This window comes from Lagopus muta, chromosome 17, assembly GCF_023343835.1.
Source record: "Lagopus muta isolate bLagMut1 chromosome 17, bLagMut1 primary, whole genome shotgun sequence".
Taxonomy (NCBI): domain Eukaryota; kingdom Metazoa; phylum Chordata; class Aves; order Galliformes; family Phasianidae; genus Lagopus; species Lagopus muta.
Genome location: NC_064449.1, coordinates 8,674,828 through 8,695,061, shown reverse-complemented (window position 1 = coordinate 8,695,061; position 20,234 = coordinate 8,674,828). Strand labels below are relative to the sequence as shown.

The window sequence follows — 20,234 nt, the reverse complement described above, 5'->3', positions numbered from 1 at the left end:
ACCCATGAATTCTTCCTACTGACTACAAAGAGGCTTAAGCACATGCATTAGCACTTTGCTGAAAAGAGGCCATTTCCTGAAAGGAATATATACACTTAGGATTTGCTTATGTAAATATGATTTCACACACATACTCTCCACCTAGGGAACAGCACCCAATAATTGGTATGCAAAGCACGTGCACACACCTATATGCAAGAGCACTTTTGCACACTGACTTTTTATACATCCTGGTCTAACTAGAGGCATGGCTTAAATGAAATGCCAAGCTTCTTTCTTGAGATTGAATGAATTAACATTATTAGCTTGATAATAACCACAGCATAATGACATGCTGAGGCCTAAGGCAACATTTCAGGAGAATTTTCTTAGAAATTCAGGCCTGATAGGAGATGTTAATGAGTTCAGAGAAGTAAATATAGCTCTTTAAATAGCAAATGACAACTTGTCTATAATAGTAAGTTTCTCAGCACATTCACAAACGTTTCTGCTTACGAGCTATAAAGTGACTTTCATTTACTTGGACTTTGGCTCTCGAGAACAATCGCTATCCTAACACACCAACAAAAAGAGTGCAAATACACAAGGGGACCGCAAATGAAACGCTTGTTAGGGCCTCACAAGGAAACCATACAAACACCTTATTTAATAAGTTTAATTAACCAGCTCTTTTCTCAACAGCACTGTGCCCAGCAATGCAGAAAGGCAAATTCTCTGCTCAGAAGCTCTGCTTTCCTTCCCTGAATTAATAATATTTTCTCTTTTATTCTCAAAGAACGCAGCCCAGCAAACCCCAGCAGCAGCTGCTGTTAGTGGCTGGCTGTGGCACCAATACTGACTATTTTTTACAGCATGGCTGAGTCAATGCTGACCCAGGCTCCAGCAAAGAGAAATGGCTTAATGAGGTTGGGTTGTTTATAACCTCTCACTGTAGCACTTTCTGCCACCCTTACGAAGCAGCACCTACATCTTTCTCTAACTGAAAATATTTTTACAAGAAAGCGTCCATACATCAGTGCCCAATTCTATTAAATCTAATGCAAATGCTGACTGCAGAAGACGCATTTGTAACTGTAAAAGCTGCATGGCAGAAGAGATATGGTGCCCTAGAAAGGTGCCAGGCACTCCTTAAAATTCTTAATCTCCTGCAGACTCTGAAAGTGAACACAGGCTAATACAATTCTCACCTCCAGATCGCAGCTTTCAAAACAAAGTCCCATAATTTACATACTTCACATTGCACTTTCATGGCACATTGAGTCACAAGGATGTCCATTAGTTTTAATGTACTATATTAAAATGACTGGCAGTAAGAGGCCGTGCAATTTCCTGCCAAGTACTTTATTTTCTGCACCAATCTGAATGGGAAAAATATTGCCACCAGTTCAGCCCTTGCTTCATTCTTAAGATGCTTCTGTACACATCCATGGTGCCTCTCCAATCAACTGCCCCGGTAAGAGGTCAGCAGGACTGGATCAAACTAAACAATGAAAAGCCTTTTATTAGTAATCTTCTTATGTCAGTCAAACAGCATCACTAATATTAAGAGGATAAAAAGCAAAATGATTTCTTTTCCTATTGCTAGGGATGACTACAACAGCTGGAATTGCAAAGAGCTTTGCAAGTTTTCATCCCCAAAAAAGCAGAACATGTCCACAACTAACGCGACCAGAGCAAGATCACAAGATGTGCTGAGATATGGCAATAACCTACAGCTCTGCATGGAAGCCGCTGCTTGGATCTCACACAGTTTACATGCCTGGGTCACTTCAGAGATCTCCCTCTATCAAAGCGACTCTGATCACAGAAGTTCAGTGATAAGACGAAGCATCAGATCATTCCAATGACCTCTGTGCTAAAACAAACCTGCTCCTCAGCTGTCCCTGTAATCCTGATAACAATCTTCTCGTTCCCTCCAGGTAATTGCTTCTATCCATTCTCGGGAGCTTTTACTGCACAACTCCAAATTCCAAGAGTGATGTTCCATAATCTCAGCACTATCACTGAGCCCGGTGCTCCTTAGAGGTTCACCGCGTTCCACACGGGAACACCATTCCCACAGAGAAAAGCCCTTTATAACCAGGCAATAACGAAGTAAACACCGCGAAAAGCGAGGAAACTTTCTGCTTCTCGTTTCAGTCATGCGAGCTCGCAAGGTTCGCTCCCATTCATATAAACACGAGCGCAGAAATAAGAGGATGGAAGGGAGAGGGGGAAAGGAGCAAGACAACACAGAAGGGATGTGAAAAGGAAAAGAAGAGACACGGGGGCGGAGGGAGGGGGGGAGAAGGAGAAAGATTTAACGCCGCTGCGGGGAAAACAAGCGGCCATCCCGAGGAGCTGCGAATGAGCGCAGCCCAAGCGCGATCAACTGGTGCTGCGCTTCCCGCTTACCTCCGCACAGCAGCGCCCCGAGCAGCAGTCCGACAGCCTGCGGGCAGCGCGGCCCTCCGCCGCCGGCGGCCCCCGCCATGCCGAGGAGACGGGGCCACGTCCCGGGAGGGGCTCCGGGAGCCTCCGCAGCCGCCCGGTCAGCCCTCCCTGCGGGCCATCGCCGAGCGCGCCTCGCTCCCAGCGCCGCTCAGCGCCGCGCCGGGCTCCCGTCCATCCCGCCGCGCTCCGTTCCTCAGCCCTCCGCGCTCCGCCCGAGCAGCAGCGGGCCGGGGGGGTTGGGGGGGCACAGCACCAGGGGAAGCCCGGATTGACAGAACCGCGCCGCGCTCTCCGAGCAAAACTTTTCCAGCAAAGGACGAGGGAGATCCCGGAGCCGCCGGAATTCCCCGGGCTGCTCACCGCGGTCGCCTTTCGCCGCGGCTGCGGCCGGCTCCGTTTCCCGTGCCTTTATGTGGGGGCCGGCGGCAGACGCGCGCACACAGACTTTTCCCTTCCAGGAGGAGGGGAGAAAAGCCCCAGCGGGGAGCGGAGGCGGCAACCTGCGGGCGGCGGGCGCCAATCAGGGGAATCGCTGTCGGACCCACGCGCGGCCGGCCCGCCCGCCCCCAGCACCCGCGCGGGAACTCCCGCAGCGCGGCGACCGTTGGTCTCGAGCCGGGCACCACCTGTGCCCACCTCCCTCAGCGCCCGGCACGGGACCCTGAGAGCGGAGCCGCGCGCTGCAGCGGTGCTCTCGCGCTGAGAGATGAGGGGAAGTGGTGGCGATGAGGCGATGTAGTCGCTCAGAGCACAGAGAAGGAGAAAGACTTAGGCAAATTGACTGGCTGGAGAGGGGAACGGGAATGTGAGCATAGCTGGCCCTGCAGCACTGAGAAAGCGCCCTCAGAAACAAGGGCACAGCATTTCACCACCTCGTTCCTTCAATCGAGCTCTCTGAACTCCTGGTATAAAGTGACACGTATTGAAAGTACCAAACGAAAGGAAAAGAGCATCACCAAAGCAGGGAAGTTTGCTGCACATGAATGCTTCCATCCAGAGAGGGCAGGAGAAACGTGAGACAGGTTTTAATCATGTCAGTCCCATGCCTTGGCAGCACAGCCCACCACAACCCCTCAGGTGAGCAGCTCGCACATAGACTTCACTCATCTCCAGCTCAGTCTTCCCCCGTTGCCCTCTCCTGCTTTCATTTCCATTTGCACTTTTAAGTTCTGTCTTCCAACCATAATACTTTAACTTGGTGCTTTCAGTTGGCTGCTCTGAATAACTCCAGCTGCTTTCTCCACTGCTCATTTACTCATAGTAGGAAAACAAGTAACTGCTCCCCAACTCCATTCTTTAAGGCCTCTGGAAACCTTCTGCTTTTACCCTAAAAAACAAGGGCCTCATCCCTCTGGCAGCAGGCACAGCCCATCCCCTTGTGACATCAATGCAGTCCTCTGGCCAGGTAACAAAACAGCAGACAAGGCTGATTTAATAATTTCATTTAGCAAAATATGTAAATATATCCATGCTGATTCCATACAGAATATTGTTTATGCAAGACATTATTCACAGTTTGATGAGCCAAGCCAAAAAGTCTGCTTTAAAATAGGGATTTCTGATGTCCGACTGCAAAGAACTTTGTCAGGAGAGGCTTTGCACTGTTATGGTTTACATGAGTTCATTGTATGTAGCAGCTACTTAAAACACAGGAAAAAAATAAGCAGAAAGAATTGGATATGGATGCAATTGAGGTAATTTTTTTCACAAGAAAATGAAGAAACATTTCTATGTGGAAAGAACAGCGTAACAGCTAGAGTCTCTTCTGCTTGATTACGAATTCTGCACTACAAATACTTGTTAGAGTCTAAATGTAAGAATCCAGTGGTCAACAGTAGAACACATCAGCTAACACAAGTATGTCCTACCCACACTTACATATGTAGATATTGTCTGTGCTTATACTGTTTATATTTGACTAGATGAACTTTAGAGGTCCTTTCCAACTCAAATCATCCTATGATTCCATGTGTAAGGACATTGCAGTCAAGACAAAAGCCTTTACAAGGCAAATCTTACCAGGAAACCAAAAAACAATGCTACCATCATTATTCATTTTAAAAAAATTTAAGCTATGAAGAAAGTGTCATTAAAAATTACCTGGAGAGAACGTGAGGTTATTCAGAAACATTGACACATAGGGCTATGTCTTATGTATCAAATCTGACCTGAAATGCATATTGCATTATCTGAATAAAATGCTCTGAAGAAAGCCTTAAAAGATATATGTAGAATTCATTGGTAGATACTTTCATGAATAAGTAGTCATAATGAGGTGGCAAAAATGTAGAGAAGTTTGAACAGAACCCTTTTTTCTGCAGTTATCATTGTTCTTTTGAAGTTTGACTTCTCATCATTGTAGATACAATATTTCATAAGCAGAACTATCCATAGAAGCTATGCCTAAGACAATTTGTTTAGGCCAGTATCTCCAACGAAAACCAAAGGAGTTACGTGCAGAAGTCACAGTCAAAAGTTGAATCTCTTATCTTAATTTATTTCATTCCCCATGTGAAAATAAGTGATGCTGTGAAAAATTTGAAGAACAATGCAATTAAAAACAAGCACAAAGACAGAGAAGCAGAGAGCCTACATTGGATCCTGAAAGTGGCAACTGTAATAAATTAAAAAAGGGAATTGCAATTACTATTCATGCAATCTAACTTATGCATCTAAACATGTAAGCAAGGGTATTTGGTATATGTTAAATTATATCTAATATTAAGTCTAGATTTTGTTACCTGCTGTTCCAGAATTACATATTGAATGTAAGATTCCAACATTTTATTCATCTTGATTATTATGCTACTCAGATTATCCTGTTTAAGTCAAGGAGATTAGTCTGCAGAAACTATGTAAAATTAATGGGTATGAATGTAGTCCTAAGGGTTCAATTCTATTCTCAACAAAGTTTATGGAAATTTGATCCCTAAGCCCAGATCTTACCTTTTAAAAGGTTATTCCTGTGAGTGAAGAGAAATGGTTAGGTAGCTTTGTTTCTGGTGATGTTTGCCGTTAGGCTGACCCCTAGACTTCAGCACATCATAGCATGATTTGTCAAGGTCTTTTTCTGGGTGTAGAGAATGAATTGCATGAAATTTGTTCTGAGCCATATGCAATTTAATTCCACCAAGATTGTGACAATTATTTTGATTTTTACTTGTAGTAAATATTCCACCAGCAAACACCTTTAAAGTAGTTACATAACTTGATCTCCATACGTGAGGACATACTGCATAGGTAACTGAACACTAGCTGTAATAGCAGTACAGCTTTTTAATTTGCTATTATTCTGTTTGAGAAAGAAGCTTAATATTTACCTTATCTTGAGCATAGAAATATGTAACAAGCATCCTAAATAGGAAAATAGTTGAAGAACAAGATCTTGCATATTTTCTATTCATGAGAGGAAAAAAATATGCTTATTTCAGGTAAAAAAAATAGCCTTTTTTTGTGCTATGCAGATTTCCAACAGTAGACTCCCATAGCAATTGAACAGGCCCATACAATAGGAAAGGCATTACAACAAATGTGTGATAATAGAAAGCCTAGCACAAAAGAAAAGCACAATAAAGGAAAAGAAGAAGATTACTCACCCACATCAGAAGATTCTGTGTTAGTAGGGAAAGCTTCACCAGCAGCAGATCTCCAGAAAGAAATCCTTCCCTAATGGCTGTTAGCCCTTAAATGAGGTCTAAGAGAGCTGCAGCCAGGCTCCACCCTTTCCTGTCTCACAAGTGAATTGCCTTCACCTGTGTTCCCAGGGATGATCAGGTCCTTTCCCCACATGCTCAATCAGTGGTTCAGGCTGGGACTCAACAGTTCCCATGCAACTTCCAACATCACAATCGTGTCAGCCATAAGAGTGGACTGCAAGCAAAAGTGTGTCAGAAGGAATAATTGAATAGAATGTTAGAAAACAGATGTTAGGGTTGTGAAGGCGCCAGTAGTTCAGCACTTGTGATGTAACAGGCATTATAGCCTGCAATCTTGATTTTAATGAAAACAAGTTTCTAATGAAAACAAGTTTTTGACAGCTACTCTGTGATTTAGCTGTAGAGCATAGGTTGTCCTTGATATATGTGAGTGGTTTTAGATGTGATCATTTAGCACTGTATCTACTGCTCAAACACCCATTTTAGTTCTCCATTTTAGTCAGCTCCTTCTTGTTATCCTTGGCACTTTATCATACATACGACTCAATCAGTGTGACCTTAAACAAGTCACCTACTCTATTCCTCAATGTCTTTAAGTATTTAATGGCATAATGATACAAAATTGTTTTTTACAAAGTGCACGGGAATAGGGAATATAAAGCTACATATATGTTCAAGTATTCCTTAAAACTAATAGCAGTATCTAAATAAATACTTTCATAATCTCATGTATGCCTCTCTGCTCAGTAATTGTTTTTAGTTATTCATAACTGCACTTTTCTTAACTCATTTCATAGGAATCCTTTCTAAATCCTTTGAACATTCTCATGGCCAGTCCTTACCAAAATTGTATTCCTCATGACACCAGGTATATAGGATTCTAACAGAAAGTAAGAAAGGGTAGAACACCCAAAATTTTGCTAAAGTCTGGAGGTCACAGGAAGGAATAGAATGAAAAGTTGTTCAGGATTCAGTTTTACATCATCCTTGTACCTGGGTCTGTTATCATCCCTTTCTGTCTTCCATGCTTTGTTTGCACTTAGGTGTATTGCCACTTGAACTGATTTTATTATACTTCAGTGTCACTATTTCTCCTTGAAATAGAGATATAACTTGAATCTCTACAGTTATTCACTTGTGTTTAATGCAGGTAGATTTCTATTAATGCATAGATTCAGTACATTTGAAATGTATCTTTCTATCCCAGTGCCAGTATTGTTATCTTTTTGATTGACAGAAGACCTTTGGAACATATGGCACCATTGCTTCCAAACAAGTCACCTTACCTAGTCATTGAAATCTTTCCTAGTTACACTTGTGATTGTAAGCAACGTACTCAATATGTATCCATTTTGTGAGTCAACAATTTGGAGAGTCACAAGTGTGTACTTGTAGGGGAAATGCTGTCATGGCTTGAAGCAGTGATGGAACAGCTGGTGGGAAGGCAGGGCCAACGCAGGGGAGCTCAGGTGCAGGCAATGGACGTGAGTGATTGGAAGGGGTGGAGCCAGGATCCAGCCCTTCCCAGACCTCATTTAAGGTTAGGCTGTGGAGGTGAGGGCTTTTTGCTGGAGATCCCTGCATGTTTGTGGCTCCCAATAATAAGCAGATTTATTTTCTTTGTGTCTCCTAGTTGTTGTCTTTAAGTATAAACTTATTTGTTGTAGCTTAGAGCTGCATAACCCTATAATTATTGCTGCATTTTCCATTGCATTACAGCACAGCAATGCTTTTCACTCTAAGATCTGAAGAGAAGGCTTTCCTTCATAATCTCACACTTACAGATGTATGTGAAGACATTAAAAAGCAGTAGATGTTCAAATCACTGATATCAAAATATTTGAATATGTGGACTTCTGCCCTACTACTCTGTTTATATCAAAATTAAGTGAGTTTGGGGGGAAAAAAATTGGAGGCTGAATAGCAGGTTTTTAACAATTGATTTAGGCATTTACTGTCAACTTTTATTTACAGATTCTTTAATAATATGAAGGAAGTGTCTTTTGTCTGACTTCTGGCTGAATGAAGAAGCTTGAAGGAAACAGAGGAGCAACAACAAGGTAAAGGTTTTATTGTTTAATATATGGCCTATCTTAAAGATGGTATGAGATCCCTGAATCTTTTGACATCTTAAATTCTGGTTGCAGAGACCTTTCGCGTGACATCAGCTGGATGCAAATATGTTTTTCTGCATTTACATTAAAAAAATGCTAATACAAAAGTTTTTCTGTAATTTTTAATAATTGAAGTTTTTGAAGAATCTGATCTTTTTTTCCTGTGTACTAAGAATCTAATGGATGGAGCCATACCAAAAGTACACCTAGCTTGTTTCTTGTGGTGGCCAAAAGCAGACTGCTTGGGAAGAGAGCAAGAGTGCAAGTGCACAGTGATAATTCTTTCCTGGGCTCAGAAGACTTGAGGCTCTAAAAGCCATCCCCTGTATTATTATCCTTGATAGCTTTCACTCCTCTAATTTATTCCAGATTTTTTTTTTTTTGAGCCCATCTACATTTTAACATCCACAAATCTGGTATCAGTTCTAAGGCACTTACAGGTGTTTTTATACATAAGTAGTGATTCTGTGTTCCTTAATTTTTGGGCTCAGAATCTGTCAAAAATATGTTACTATGTATATAATATACATAACTATTTTTTTCAAGATGTCCATATGTTTAGTAAATATGCAAGTTAGCAATAACATTTGGGTTTATTAGCTTCCAGAGTTGTAAAATACAAATACAACTTCATCATTTGTGGAAACCAAATGTGAGCAGAATTTGAATAGAGCCGTGACTAAGTACTTTCACACAGGAAATTATTGCTGAATTCCATGGAAGCATTTTTTTTATCTTCTCTTTATTTCTTTGTTTCATCCAAGTACTACAGCTTACCCTAAACTTAGACTGTGAACTCTTGGGAGGGGCCATGAGGAAATAATTATGATCTCCTTGTTCTGATGCAGTAGAAGTTCGTAATCCAGTGATGCCTGTGTCTTATATAGTGTTTATCACGTGTGCAGCTTGTAGCATTTTCATAAATGAGTGACAGTTGGAGAAATTCATCCCCAAGTGTTTCTGATCCCACTTATTACTTTTCTTACCCCTTTCTTGTGTTTTTAATATTTAATGTTGTATAAATGATGATATATTGACAACCTTAAAATGTATGAGGGCTGCTCAGAAAGTGATTCCTCCCCTCTGTTGTCATGTTATATGGCAACAAAATATAATGGAATGTTGGTGGGAATTATTGCCATACCACCAATATCCACCTCTGCTATATTGGCCAAAGTAATAGATAGGAAGCATTACTTCTGGAGCAGCATTCATATGTAATGAATGACGTGTATTTTATGCAGTGTCAATTACTTGTTTTAACACAGAAGAATAAATATAGAAGAATACTTGTTAAGAAACAAGTATTCAGTCAGATATGATAAATTTCAAAGGTGTTTGTAACTTTACTACAGCATATTTTGACTTGCTTGCAGTTAAGGCTTTGAAGTACTTAAGACACATCTGTTCCAGGCTGTATTCTGGAAAAAGATAGCTACTTCAAAGTACTGTGCCCAGGATAAATTACTAATCCAGGTGAACTCCTTGACACTTAGCTTGAGTTCAGCCATTACTTTAAACATGTGGTAACAATTATTAGACTCCAAAGCTGTATTATATGTACAAGTTCTGTTGTGATTGTACATGGAAATGGTCATATTAATGCCATATTCTCTGAAAGTTGTGACGGAGGGAGCAGCATCTGAACAGGGGTTAAAAGAAATATCTATTAAAGTGGATTATTTTTAAGCTCCAAATTCTTCTGAGGGAGTTTTGTTCTAAGGTTTTGACTGATGGGGAGTTTTCCAGCTTGGTATTTGCTTTGCCAAAGGCAAGTGATTGCTTTTTCAGTGCAAGCAGTGCCCCCTCGTGCATCAGCTAGGGCTTTCTGCATCATGCCAGAGGGAAAGCAGGAGCAGAAGGTAGGCTTGTTATTTTTTCCAATGCATCTGGTATACACGAGCAATATGACAGTGCCAAGCCTTGTTAATGTGGCATACAGCTAAACAATATTCGGATCGTTCTCTGATCATGATGGATTATTTGGTCATAACAAGCATATTATCCTTGCTTAATGAATGGAACATGCCATTTCTTCCTAGCCATTGTCAGTCTTTGATGCAGTACAATTAGCAGACGTTCTCATTTAATTACCTAGTATAATAGGACCTGAAATGCTGAAATTTAATCTTTCATATAACTACTGCTTTTCAACAGTCCCCTAGGCTAATGAGGATAATGTTCTAACCTAATGCATATTATTTATAAAGAAAACATTGCAAAACAAGTGCAATCTTACAGGAGAATAATGCTTTGAACTGCTTTAGGAAATGTTTCGATTACTGTGGCCAATAACTGCTGTAAACTGGTAACAATACAATTAAATAGTTCTAGTTAAAAATTAGTAATAACCTAGCCAGGAGAAGGAGATTGTTTGTTACTTCTATCTCTCTTTTTCCAAATCAAGTGAAGCAAAAATATGTACTGACATTCCAGATGCAGCCATCTTATTAATAAGAACGCGGACTCTTACCTTGGATAGGAAAAATTTGTCTTTAAAAAACGAAGAAATAGAGAAACAAATTGTGAAAACAACTTAAGTGTCTAAAAGATGAAAATAGGTGTCTAGACACATTTTGAGGAATATATACAATTCTGCAAACTATTGGAACTCCTTAGCAATTCTGAAGATCCCAAAGACCTTGTTCTATAGTATGACTTGTAGGAAGTTTTTGACAATAAACAGAAGTGCCTAAATCATATCATAAAATGAAATGATTGTAGAATGAAACCACTCTTTGTCTCTGGAAAACATTTCAACATTTCAAAATTAACTTCACTCTTCTATGTAGGTCACTCTGAAAGCAGTGCCTCCTATTTATTTCCATGGAAGCTACAACAGATACCAAGAGCACAATAACGCTATTTAATAAAGCAAATTCTCAGCTACAAAATGCTGTTTTTCAACATAGTCACCACCATTAGCTGTGCATTTTCACCAGCAATGGAAAAGAGCAAGAGCCTGTATGTCACACTTGTGGAAAAATCTGCATGGCTGTCCATTCTTGGCTTGTCTTTCATACTGTTGTTGCCATTGCTGAGACACCCCACCCACCGCCTTGCTGTGCTCACATCCACTGTTTGGTCTTCATGAATGTTCAGCAAGTGTCAACTGACATTACTGGATGCTTTTTTTTTTTTTTTTCCATGGAGGAATTCAATTAAATTCTGTTGCTTTCCAAGGTCTTCCATGGTAGGTGTTGTTTGTCAGACCGCCCCTCTGCTGTCTCACAGCAACAAAATGCAACAGAACATTGGTGGGAAAGCGCAGCCTCTACTTCTTATTCCCAGCATCTGCCACTGTGGGCCAACGTAAGAAAATAGGAGTTACTTTTGAAGTAGCCCCTATGTTGATTATTTACCTTTCTGCTGAGATTGTTGTGAAGCCTACAGATGTAGCAGGATAGTTATACATTCCAAATGAAGAAACAATGGGAGAAGAGTGCGATTAATTTTCCCAGTTTCATTCTTCAACCTTAGCAATTGGTAACACCAGATAGAATTCCCCTAACGCTCAGTTCAGTGCTTATAGGCCCCCCCAGTAAAGTAATTTAAATCTAATAAGGGCAAGTACTTTTCTGCTTGGCTGACAAAATAAATCAGTTCTGTGAAGATTTCAAAAAAGAGCCACAATCTGTGCAAGGGCAGCTGTGGGCAGGCAGGTGAAAAGACAGGCAGAGAAGAAGGGAAGAGGAAGCAGGTCTGGACCTTTCTGGGTACAGAAAGTTGTTAGGCAGCCTAGGTGTGCTGTGGAACTATACCCTAGGGCCCAAGGAAAGGTCAAATCTGTCCTTTCTGAAACCATTATAATGGGATAAGATGATCATCAGTTATCCTCAGTTCGCAGATTCAGAAAAAAAAGCAAATTCGTTATGTTGATTTCTTTTTTTTATTTCTTTTTTTCTAATTCCAGAGATTGAGAGAAATGTTTTCATCTTTCATAATTAGATTCAGAACAGTAGCTAAAAGGAGTTTCCTCTTAGGAGAGATCTTTTTACTGTGTGTTCCAGGTGCCTGTTCATTTCTCTTTTGATCATGTGAATGCTTCACTTCAACTTTCATAAACAAACATTTGCTTTAGATAAAGAAGCCTTCAAGTATTATGAAAACACATTCCACCACTACAGAGTACTGTGAATGGTCAGATTTACAAGGTCAAGCGTTCTTGCCAAAGACCAAAGAGATATATTATTTAAACAGAGAAACAAAGGGTGAAAGGGCTTAGCCCGTTGAAAAGGCTATTGTCTCTCTTTGAAAGGACTGTGGAGTTTAGTTTATGAAACAGAAATCAGATCAAACCGAGACTGAGTCAGATGGCTTTGCCACCTGACAAGGTTAGGTGATCTGTCTGACCTTGTTAGGAACCCAGAGTGAGTGGTGAATAATGCCCACTTGCCACTTGCTCCTAAAGGGTTTTTAAACAATGGTGAAAACCTAATATGTCAGTTGTACAGCTTTTGCTGCTAGAACTAATGGGAGGATAATTTTCCTGGCCTATGTTTATTCTGTTATTACTATGAACTGCACAGCAGAGGGCCCTGTAGTATAACTGCAGGTAAAGAATGTTATTTCATAAAGCTCCATTCATTTTCTGATGCTAGCTGTGGTAGCTGTTTTAAGCAACTGGAACCCTGCTTGTAATTTGTTCGTATGCAGTTGTTTTCTGTCATGGATGAAACACCAACCGTTAGTAAATTGATGAGCTAACGTAGTTTTACTGGACTAAAATTCAGTACTTGAATAAATAACATTTTCTGTCTGAGGAAATTCAAGATAGGCACTGTTTCTCTAATAATTCATATAATCCTTTATACTCATGCAGAATACACTTGGTGTCACAAAATCAAAATGGTAATAATGAGCAGTTTGGTTGGAAGGGACCTACAGAGGTTGAGCCCAACTGCATGGCAACTTCAGAGTTAGCCAGCACTTTATTAAGGGCCTTATTCAAATGCCTTTTGGATGCTGACAGGCATGGAGCATCAACTGCCTCTCTAGGAAGCCTGTTCCAGTGTTTGACCTGCCTCATGGTGAATAACTTTTCCTAGCATCTAGACTGAACCTCCCATGGAGCAGCTTTGTGCTATTCCCACATATTGTATCATCTGTTACCAGGGAGAAGAGACTGGCACCTCCCTCTCCATTTCCCCTTCTCAGGAAGCTGTAAAGAGCAATGAGTTTGCCTGTGAGTCTTTTCTCTGAACTAGACAAACCGAGTGTTCCTAGCAGCTCCCTGTAGGACATGCCTTCCAGCATTTTATAAGCTTTTTGCCCTCCTCTGGAGGCATTCAAGTATACTAATACCCTTATTGTGAGGCCCAAAACTGAAAACAATCCTGAAGGTGAGGCTAAACCATGTAGAGGTATATTCACCTGTTTTAACTGACTGGCTAACTATCTTTAATGCAACCCAAAAGCCAGTTTTATTTCTTGACAACCAGAGTGCATTCCAGACTCATTTTGAGTCTGTTGTCAAAAAAGGGCAAAAGTGACCCATAACTAGATTTGCCAAATCTCTGAACCATAACCTGGAGTAACAAAACGTATTCCAGGCCAATAGAATTTCTGTTTAGACTGTTACTTATATTCAGAGATGAGAGTTCGATGCAAACATTGCCTGTATTTCTGCAGTGGTTGGCCAAGAAAATTACCTTGGGGCTATTGTGTACTGTTTTTGTGGAGAAGCAAATAGAAGGAGCTGTAGAAAAATATAACCAGATGAAAAGACTTAATGCTCCTCCCAGCAACTCTGGGTAACAGTTTAGGTTTACTCTTCTGTAAACTTTAAGGGTTACGGATGTATTTATAACATAGACGTCTGCCAAACTGGAATTCATACTGTCCCAGTTAAGCCTTGCACAGTGAAAGCTGAACTAAATGAGCAGTGTCTTCCTAGCAGTGACACCGTTGTAGCAGCTGTGAAGCAGTGGATCAGGTCTGTTGGTGAAGATCTTGTTGATACTATTGGCAAAATTTCCTAGATTTAAAGTAATGTTTAATATTCTCATGGCAAAAAACTCATACCTATTACTAGCATCAATGCACATGACCCCAGAATACATTGCAACGATTACTGAAAATTATTTTCATATTTTTTAGATGGGAAATCCATATTTCAAAAGTAGCAAACATGCACACTACTTTGTGAAGTGGATTTCTGCAGGAATGAAGTCACATGTAGAGCTAAAAGGATGAGCTAGGGACAGTGTTTTGATTTGGAGACAAGAGAAGAGTCAATCTTCTGTCTAGTGCAGACAGAGGTAGATATTCCATCATATTATGTACACATTTTAACTGCTGTAACAGCAGTTTATCAGAACAAGTAGTAGCTAATCAAGGTTTTCTCTCCTGCACTAATCAATGGCATGAGAAAGAAAAAGTCAAAATCATGTGTACGGAAAAGATCTATGGCTGATCTTTTGACTGAATTTTGACTGTCAAGTAAACAGCGCACAAATCCTTTTTACGTTTAGAATACAAACTTTAGGAAAAGATAGGTGGAAGTTTTAGAAGTGAATTGCTGGCTCCTGAGCAGCTGGTGCCTCTGAAAAATCTTAATACTAGGAACTTCTAAAAATGCCTCCTATAAGAACATTTCATTACTTTTTTAATGCTGTTCAGATATTTTTAAATGACATCTGAGTTACTGCAAATAATTCTGAAATTAATGTCGCATACACTGCATCCTGCTTTGCCTTTGGAATATGGAATACTATCTATCTATGTCTGATTGTGATACAACTGAAATGCTAGAGCTTTTATGGTGATTTATTAATTGATTTGCAAATGGTACTGGCTTTATGAAAATCGTATATGGTTTTAAGGGAGACCACAAATATATTATACAGAGGAAAGAGAACAAAGTCATCTTACCTTGATCTGATGCATCAGATACATGCATATATCTGATTTCAAACCTAGTCAGATTTAGTAGAAATCATTAAGCACTCCCATTTACCCACTGATATCATTATTTCAGAGGGAAGATAAAGCAGGTGCTGGAAAAAGGAATATTTTTCTCATCAGGAGTACGTTTTGTGTGTTAAACTGTTTCATCTGTGCTATAAATGTTTCCCTATTCAATTCAATATTCCTTCCTCCCTGCATGGAGAGAGTTAAATCACAGTGGACTGTAAAGGGGTTGTTAAAGGACCAAACAGGAAATGTAAAACAATGACACCGATAAGAATGGTTTCAGATACATAGCTTCAAAGTAGTTAAGATAATGGCTGAGTCATCACTTAAAGAAAAACTAATGAGCTGGCTCCATGCAGGCTAGAATAGGTACTCTTCCCAAGACTAAGTGGGGGATCAAAGAAGCCTGAAACCTCAAAGAACTAGAACAGGGAGGGAGCTTTGGATGAGCCAAGAGAGGTTTCCCAGAATATGTCAATTACAGAGCTGACAGGCTGGGAAGTCTCAGTCTGAAAGAATGTGCTGTAAGCAATGTAGGCTGTTCCTCCTGAGAGGGAAACTAATCTGGATTTATGTTAATTAGAGTTTAGAACTTTAGCCAGGAAATGTGCATGTGGAAATTTTTCCCCTTATTTTTCTTTCCCATTGTTTAACACCTGGGCCTGCAGTGTTTCTTTGAATTGGTGAAGGAACAATATTTTGCTTTAAAATTAGTGCTTTTTCTTTAGTCTTTCTAATTAACCTCTCTAGTAGTGCCAGCATCAAAGCTCCTTCAGTAACCAAACCAAGTGAACATACTGAAGTAATCCTAATGGATACTCAGGAACTGTTATCCAGCTACAAAAGAGAACATTGCCAAATTTCTTCTTAGGAAAGTAAGCGCCCTGGGCCTATCACCAGCACAAGGACATAACCTTGAAGGGACAACTTCCAGTAACAGCTGTGCTTCCTATGATGGGTCAAAATGTTATGTGAATTTTTAAGCAGATTTGCTGTGAATGACTAACACCTCTATAGTAAAGGCTGGTGCTATCCCTGTATTAATTTGTGTGCATATTTTTAGGCACACTCACTTAAGTTTTTTAAGATAATCAACAGTTTTTGTGGGAGTTTATCTCGTACACTGCATTGAACCTGAAATTCAACTGTTTTGATCATATTATTGTAAAGTAACTAAGACATAGGGTAATATAAGATTTTTATGAGCTTCTCCCTCAGCACTAGCTGGTGACCACGGAGGGACCAGTGAATATGGCAAGGATGTAGGTGTTCAATGAGCCGTTTCAGCAAATCATTGTTAATTTCACAAATAGCTTCAACTAGAAAGAGACAAATGTTATGATTTCAGGAGAAAGAAATTTCTCTAGATAGTTGTGTTCTTTTTTTTTAATTGGAACACAGGGAAGGTCTTCAGTTTTGGTTTGAACACACTTTCAAGATCTTTGTGTGGTAAAAATCTTTCACATTTTTTATTGTGCTTTACAGGGGAACTACTCAGTTTATTCCAGTTCAGCACTGAAATGTGTGTTCTAAACTAGGATCTTGTGGTCCTGAAACACAGCAGCTGCTCTCCTCTTCTGTTTTTGAGAATCCAGTACAGTCTGTTGATACTAGCACTTGAATGGATACTTGTCAACAAGACACGTGGCTCAAATGACATAAATGATCATTGAGGAACATCAAAATGCAGAGAAGTATGTTTTAGACTCATGCAATTGCTTGTATCTTTTACACTTTGCTCTTAAGTGATCAGTTTAGACAATCCTCAGTACGACTGCTGTGATCATATAGCCAACCTGAGATGAGATAAAGCATCAGTGATTTTGTCATGATTACACGATCTTTTAAGCTGTAGTCATATCTGCTGAATTGCTGTGTGATAGAAAAACCTGTTCTCCTGAATCCAAGACCTTCCTTCTAAAGATCGCTCACTTTTACTGGAAGATTTTCATGCATCTCTGACTGCATCTTTTTTGAAGTGGTTTCTTCTCTATCATGGATTTTTTCTGTAGCATTGTTATTATAATCTTCCACAGAGATAACATTTTTAATTGCCTGTTCTATTTTAGCTACATAGCCTGTTCCTCAATTCTATTACAGAATGGTCTGCAGAGTCACCAGGGTATAAGAATCTGATTAGAAAACTTGGTGTGCTGTCTTTTTAGAAAGTATCTTTGTGTTTTTCGCAGCAGAGGAGAATGAACTATATAGTGAAGTTGTAATACACATAACTAATTTGAAATTTCAATGACTGCTTACTTATTCAAACAGTTATCCCTAGAGAGAAGAATTGAGCAAACTGTCCTTACATTCCTCCAATATCTCTTGCCAAGACATTTTACAAGCAGATGCAACCCAAGGGTTGTAGAACTAAAAGCTATTTAAACCCAAGTAAAAAAGTTTTCAGCAGGACTGGCAGCTCTGAAGGATGGGGAGAAAGATGAGATTTTCTGAAACTGCAACGTAAGTTACGCAGAGCAGGCAAGGAAGCTGGGGAATGCAATAAGGTTTCCACATCTTTCTTATAATTCCTTACAGCATTTTTTTTAACCATAAAAGATAAGTACTTTGTTCTTTATATCATTGAGGAGACTGCAATAGAGAAACCACAATAGCTTGTAGGCCTTTCAAGGGCAGTAATTATCTGTCACCTTGCTCTTGGTAATGTTCTTGTGAGGATATTCTTGCAGGGAAACCATTAAATTCTGAAGTTAGACAACCAAGACTTCTTCAGTAGACTTAAAGAGATAGCATGAGGAAAGCATTTCTCATTGTCTTTTACACAAGTGAAGATTCTGATCTGCCCAGGGTGCATAATGGACTCTGATATTTACTACTATTTTATATTTTACAAGAAAGCGAGGAGTGTTCAGAAAATCCAGACTATTTAAATTACTGATGGAGAATTAAGGTGAGGCACTTCCACTGATTACTGCAAGATAGTTGCCCTCTTGACCTAATTTAATACAACAGACCTACTGAGATGTGCAACAGGGTATCTGGGAGAACAATATTCAGCAAACTGGGACAGAACTGTGTCTAAGAATCTCTTCTTCTCACTGTTTAAATGTGTCAGGTGATGAGCAAGTTATCAAAATATGTATTCCCCCAGAGAAGATCCTTCCACCCTCTTCATTCCTCCTTGTTACACACCATCTATCATTTTTGCTCCCCTCTTTGTTAGAGCAGTATTTTGAATCATCTTCTCCTTCCACAGTTCCACTTGTTCCTTCCCATACTTTCCATATTCCTCAGCACTGAAATACCTTCCGTCTGTGAAGCTAAGAATCTTCCTAGCTTAAATCTAGCTTTAAATCTTCCTTTTGATCTTTTTCTTTCCAAAGACTTGATATTGCTTATGCTAAGCTCACATATTTTTGTTGACTGACAAGTATAAGGAGACACAAATTGGAGCAACTCCATCCTTCCCTCTGAGAAATAATGTCCGTTGTCATAGATGGTGACTTCCTATGCTAATTTCTGAGACAAAATAAGATTTACAGTTCTGTATATTAATCTCATATCTTAAAATATCTTAAGATCAAATTTTAAGAAAATTATCACTGACTTGCCTAAAAAACCCCAAATCTACTGGAATACTGTACTGTTGGAAAAAGTAGGAGAAAAATGGCCTTTGCATTACAATAGTTTTAAATGATGGCATATTAACCTTTGTTACTGTATGTGTAAGCTTTTGGCTGAGTGAATCACTGACTGAATAATAACGTGTTTAATAATCTTTTGTCAAGTGTAGTATCTCATCTGGATGGTTATCATAATAAAGACAGTAATTGTTTTTTCTAAGTAGCCATTAGAGAATTCTGTAACTGCTACCATTCTAATTGGAGCATTCAAGATTAATTTCAGGAATAGCATTCCCTAAGAGTTCAGTCACAGGGGAGACCCATTTATAAAGAAGTAAATTGTTGTCCATATTTATAAAGGCTGGTCCCCATTAGATGAGATACTGTGTACACTTAATAAAGTTAACTGCTATGCTGAATTGAGACAAACTAATGAACTCACTTTTCCAAGGTCATTGATCCACCTGGGAACTGAAGAATGATTTCCTTAGCGTTCTGTAATGTCCAGTTCACTAAAATCTGCTGTGTTTCAGATATGTATCATTAGAGGAAAGTAATTCCTTATATTCTGAGAGTGTAGTTATTGAAGGTATACTTCTGGGAAAGATCCAGGTGTGAGAGTAGGTGACAGGCAACTTTTCCAGACGTACTTGGTATAGGCAGATCAAAAACCTGCTTAATACATTAAGACCGAATTGCACAGGCAGTTTCCTCGTTCTTCTCATACAGCTCAAGTTCCAGTGCAGGCAAAAAGAAATCTGCCTCCTTTAGAAAACAAAGCAAGCCCTGGATTCATCAGCTGTGGACAACTGTGAGATTACAGGGAAAGAAACAAATGGCATCATTCATTCATTGTGAATGCTTGGAACAGAATAGCAGAAATGGCAGGACATGACTGTTACAAACTGCAGTAATTTCTGTGCTAACTTTTAAAATCTGCTACATTTACCAGAACTATAAAATCACTAAGAGACACCAGATGGTGCTATTGTAAATGGTCTTACTACTTTTGATGGCCTGCTGATATTGCAGTTTACTTCTGGAGAAATGCTTATGGTCAGCTGTGATGCTTCAGTTTTGAAAGAACTGTACACTGAATATACTCCCAATGGAAGTCTGCTTTGGACTAATAGAATAGAACTAATCAATTTTTGAGTGGAACAGTGGTTTCTGAGCCCAAAAGAAATTCCTGACTTCAAATTCCAATGAGTATAAGGGAAGGTGAGATCCATTCCTGGATGGATCTCAAGCTTACTTGAAATCTACCTTTCTGTTCAGCCAGAAACCTACCACCTGGTCTAGTACGATTTGGGATAGTCTAACATGTCCAGAAACAGAAATTCCAAAAACTGTAAAACCCATTGCTGTCTATGTAGATCAATCTGAAAGTAATGCCTCATTTACTTCCATGGAAACCACAACAAATGCCAAGAGCACAATAACACTAATTAATAGAGCAAATTCTCAGCTAAAATATACTATTTTTTGGCATAGTCACCACCATTAGCTGTGCATTTTGCCAGCACTGATCA

General features: G+C 39.6%; 1 protein-coding gene and 2 long non-coding RNA genes across 4 annotated transcripts in view; 1 reads left to right on the top strand and 2 right to left on the bottom strand.

The window, feature by feature from the left end:
* The window catches only part of TMEM132C (transmembrane protein 132C), a 180,151-nt gene extending 177,378 nt beyond the window's left edge, over nucleotides 1-2,773 (bottom strand). Inside the window, exon 1 of the mRNA XM_048963980.1 lies at nucleotides 2,395-2,773. Coding sequence (XP_048819937.1) covers nucleotides 2,395-2,473 — 79 coding nt within the window. The 5' untranslated portion in view covers nucleotides 2,474-2,773. The remainder of the gene's footprint in view (nucleotides 1-2,394) is intronic.
* A 1,087-nt stretch (nucleotides 2,774-3,860) lies between these two features.
* Nucleotides 3,861-6,090, bottom strand: LOC125701647 (uncharacterized). Of its 2 annotated transcripts, none has more exons than XR_007380309.1 (3): nucleotides 6,030-6,090; nucleotides 5,380-5,503; nucleotides 3,861-5,047 (listed from the first exon to the last, which is right to left on the bottom strand). It is a non-coding gene; the product is annotated as an uncharacterized LOC125701647 (long non-coding RNA). The 2 variants fall into 2 exon arrangements; XR_007380308.1 differs by having other exon boundaries at nucleotides 3,861-4,960.
* A 1,566-nt stretch (nucleotides 6,091-7,656) lies between these two features.
* On the top strand, nucleotides 7,657-18,925 carry LOC125701867 (uncharacterized). Its single transcript, XR_007380378.1, has 3 exons — nucleotides 7,657-7,977; nucleotides 8,064-8,149; nucleotides 16,604-18,925. It is a non-coding gene; the product is annotated as an uncharacterized LOC125701867 (long non-coding RNA).
* The last annotated feature ends 1,309 nt before the right edge of the window (nucleotides 18,926-20,234 follow it).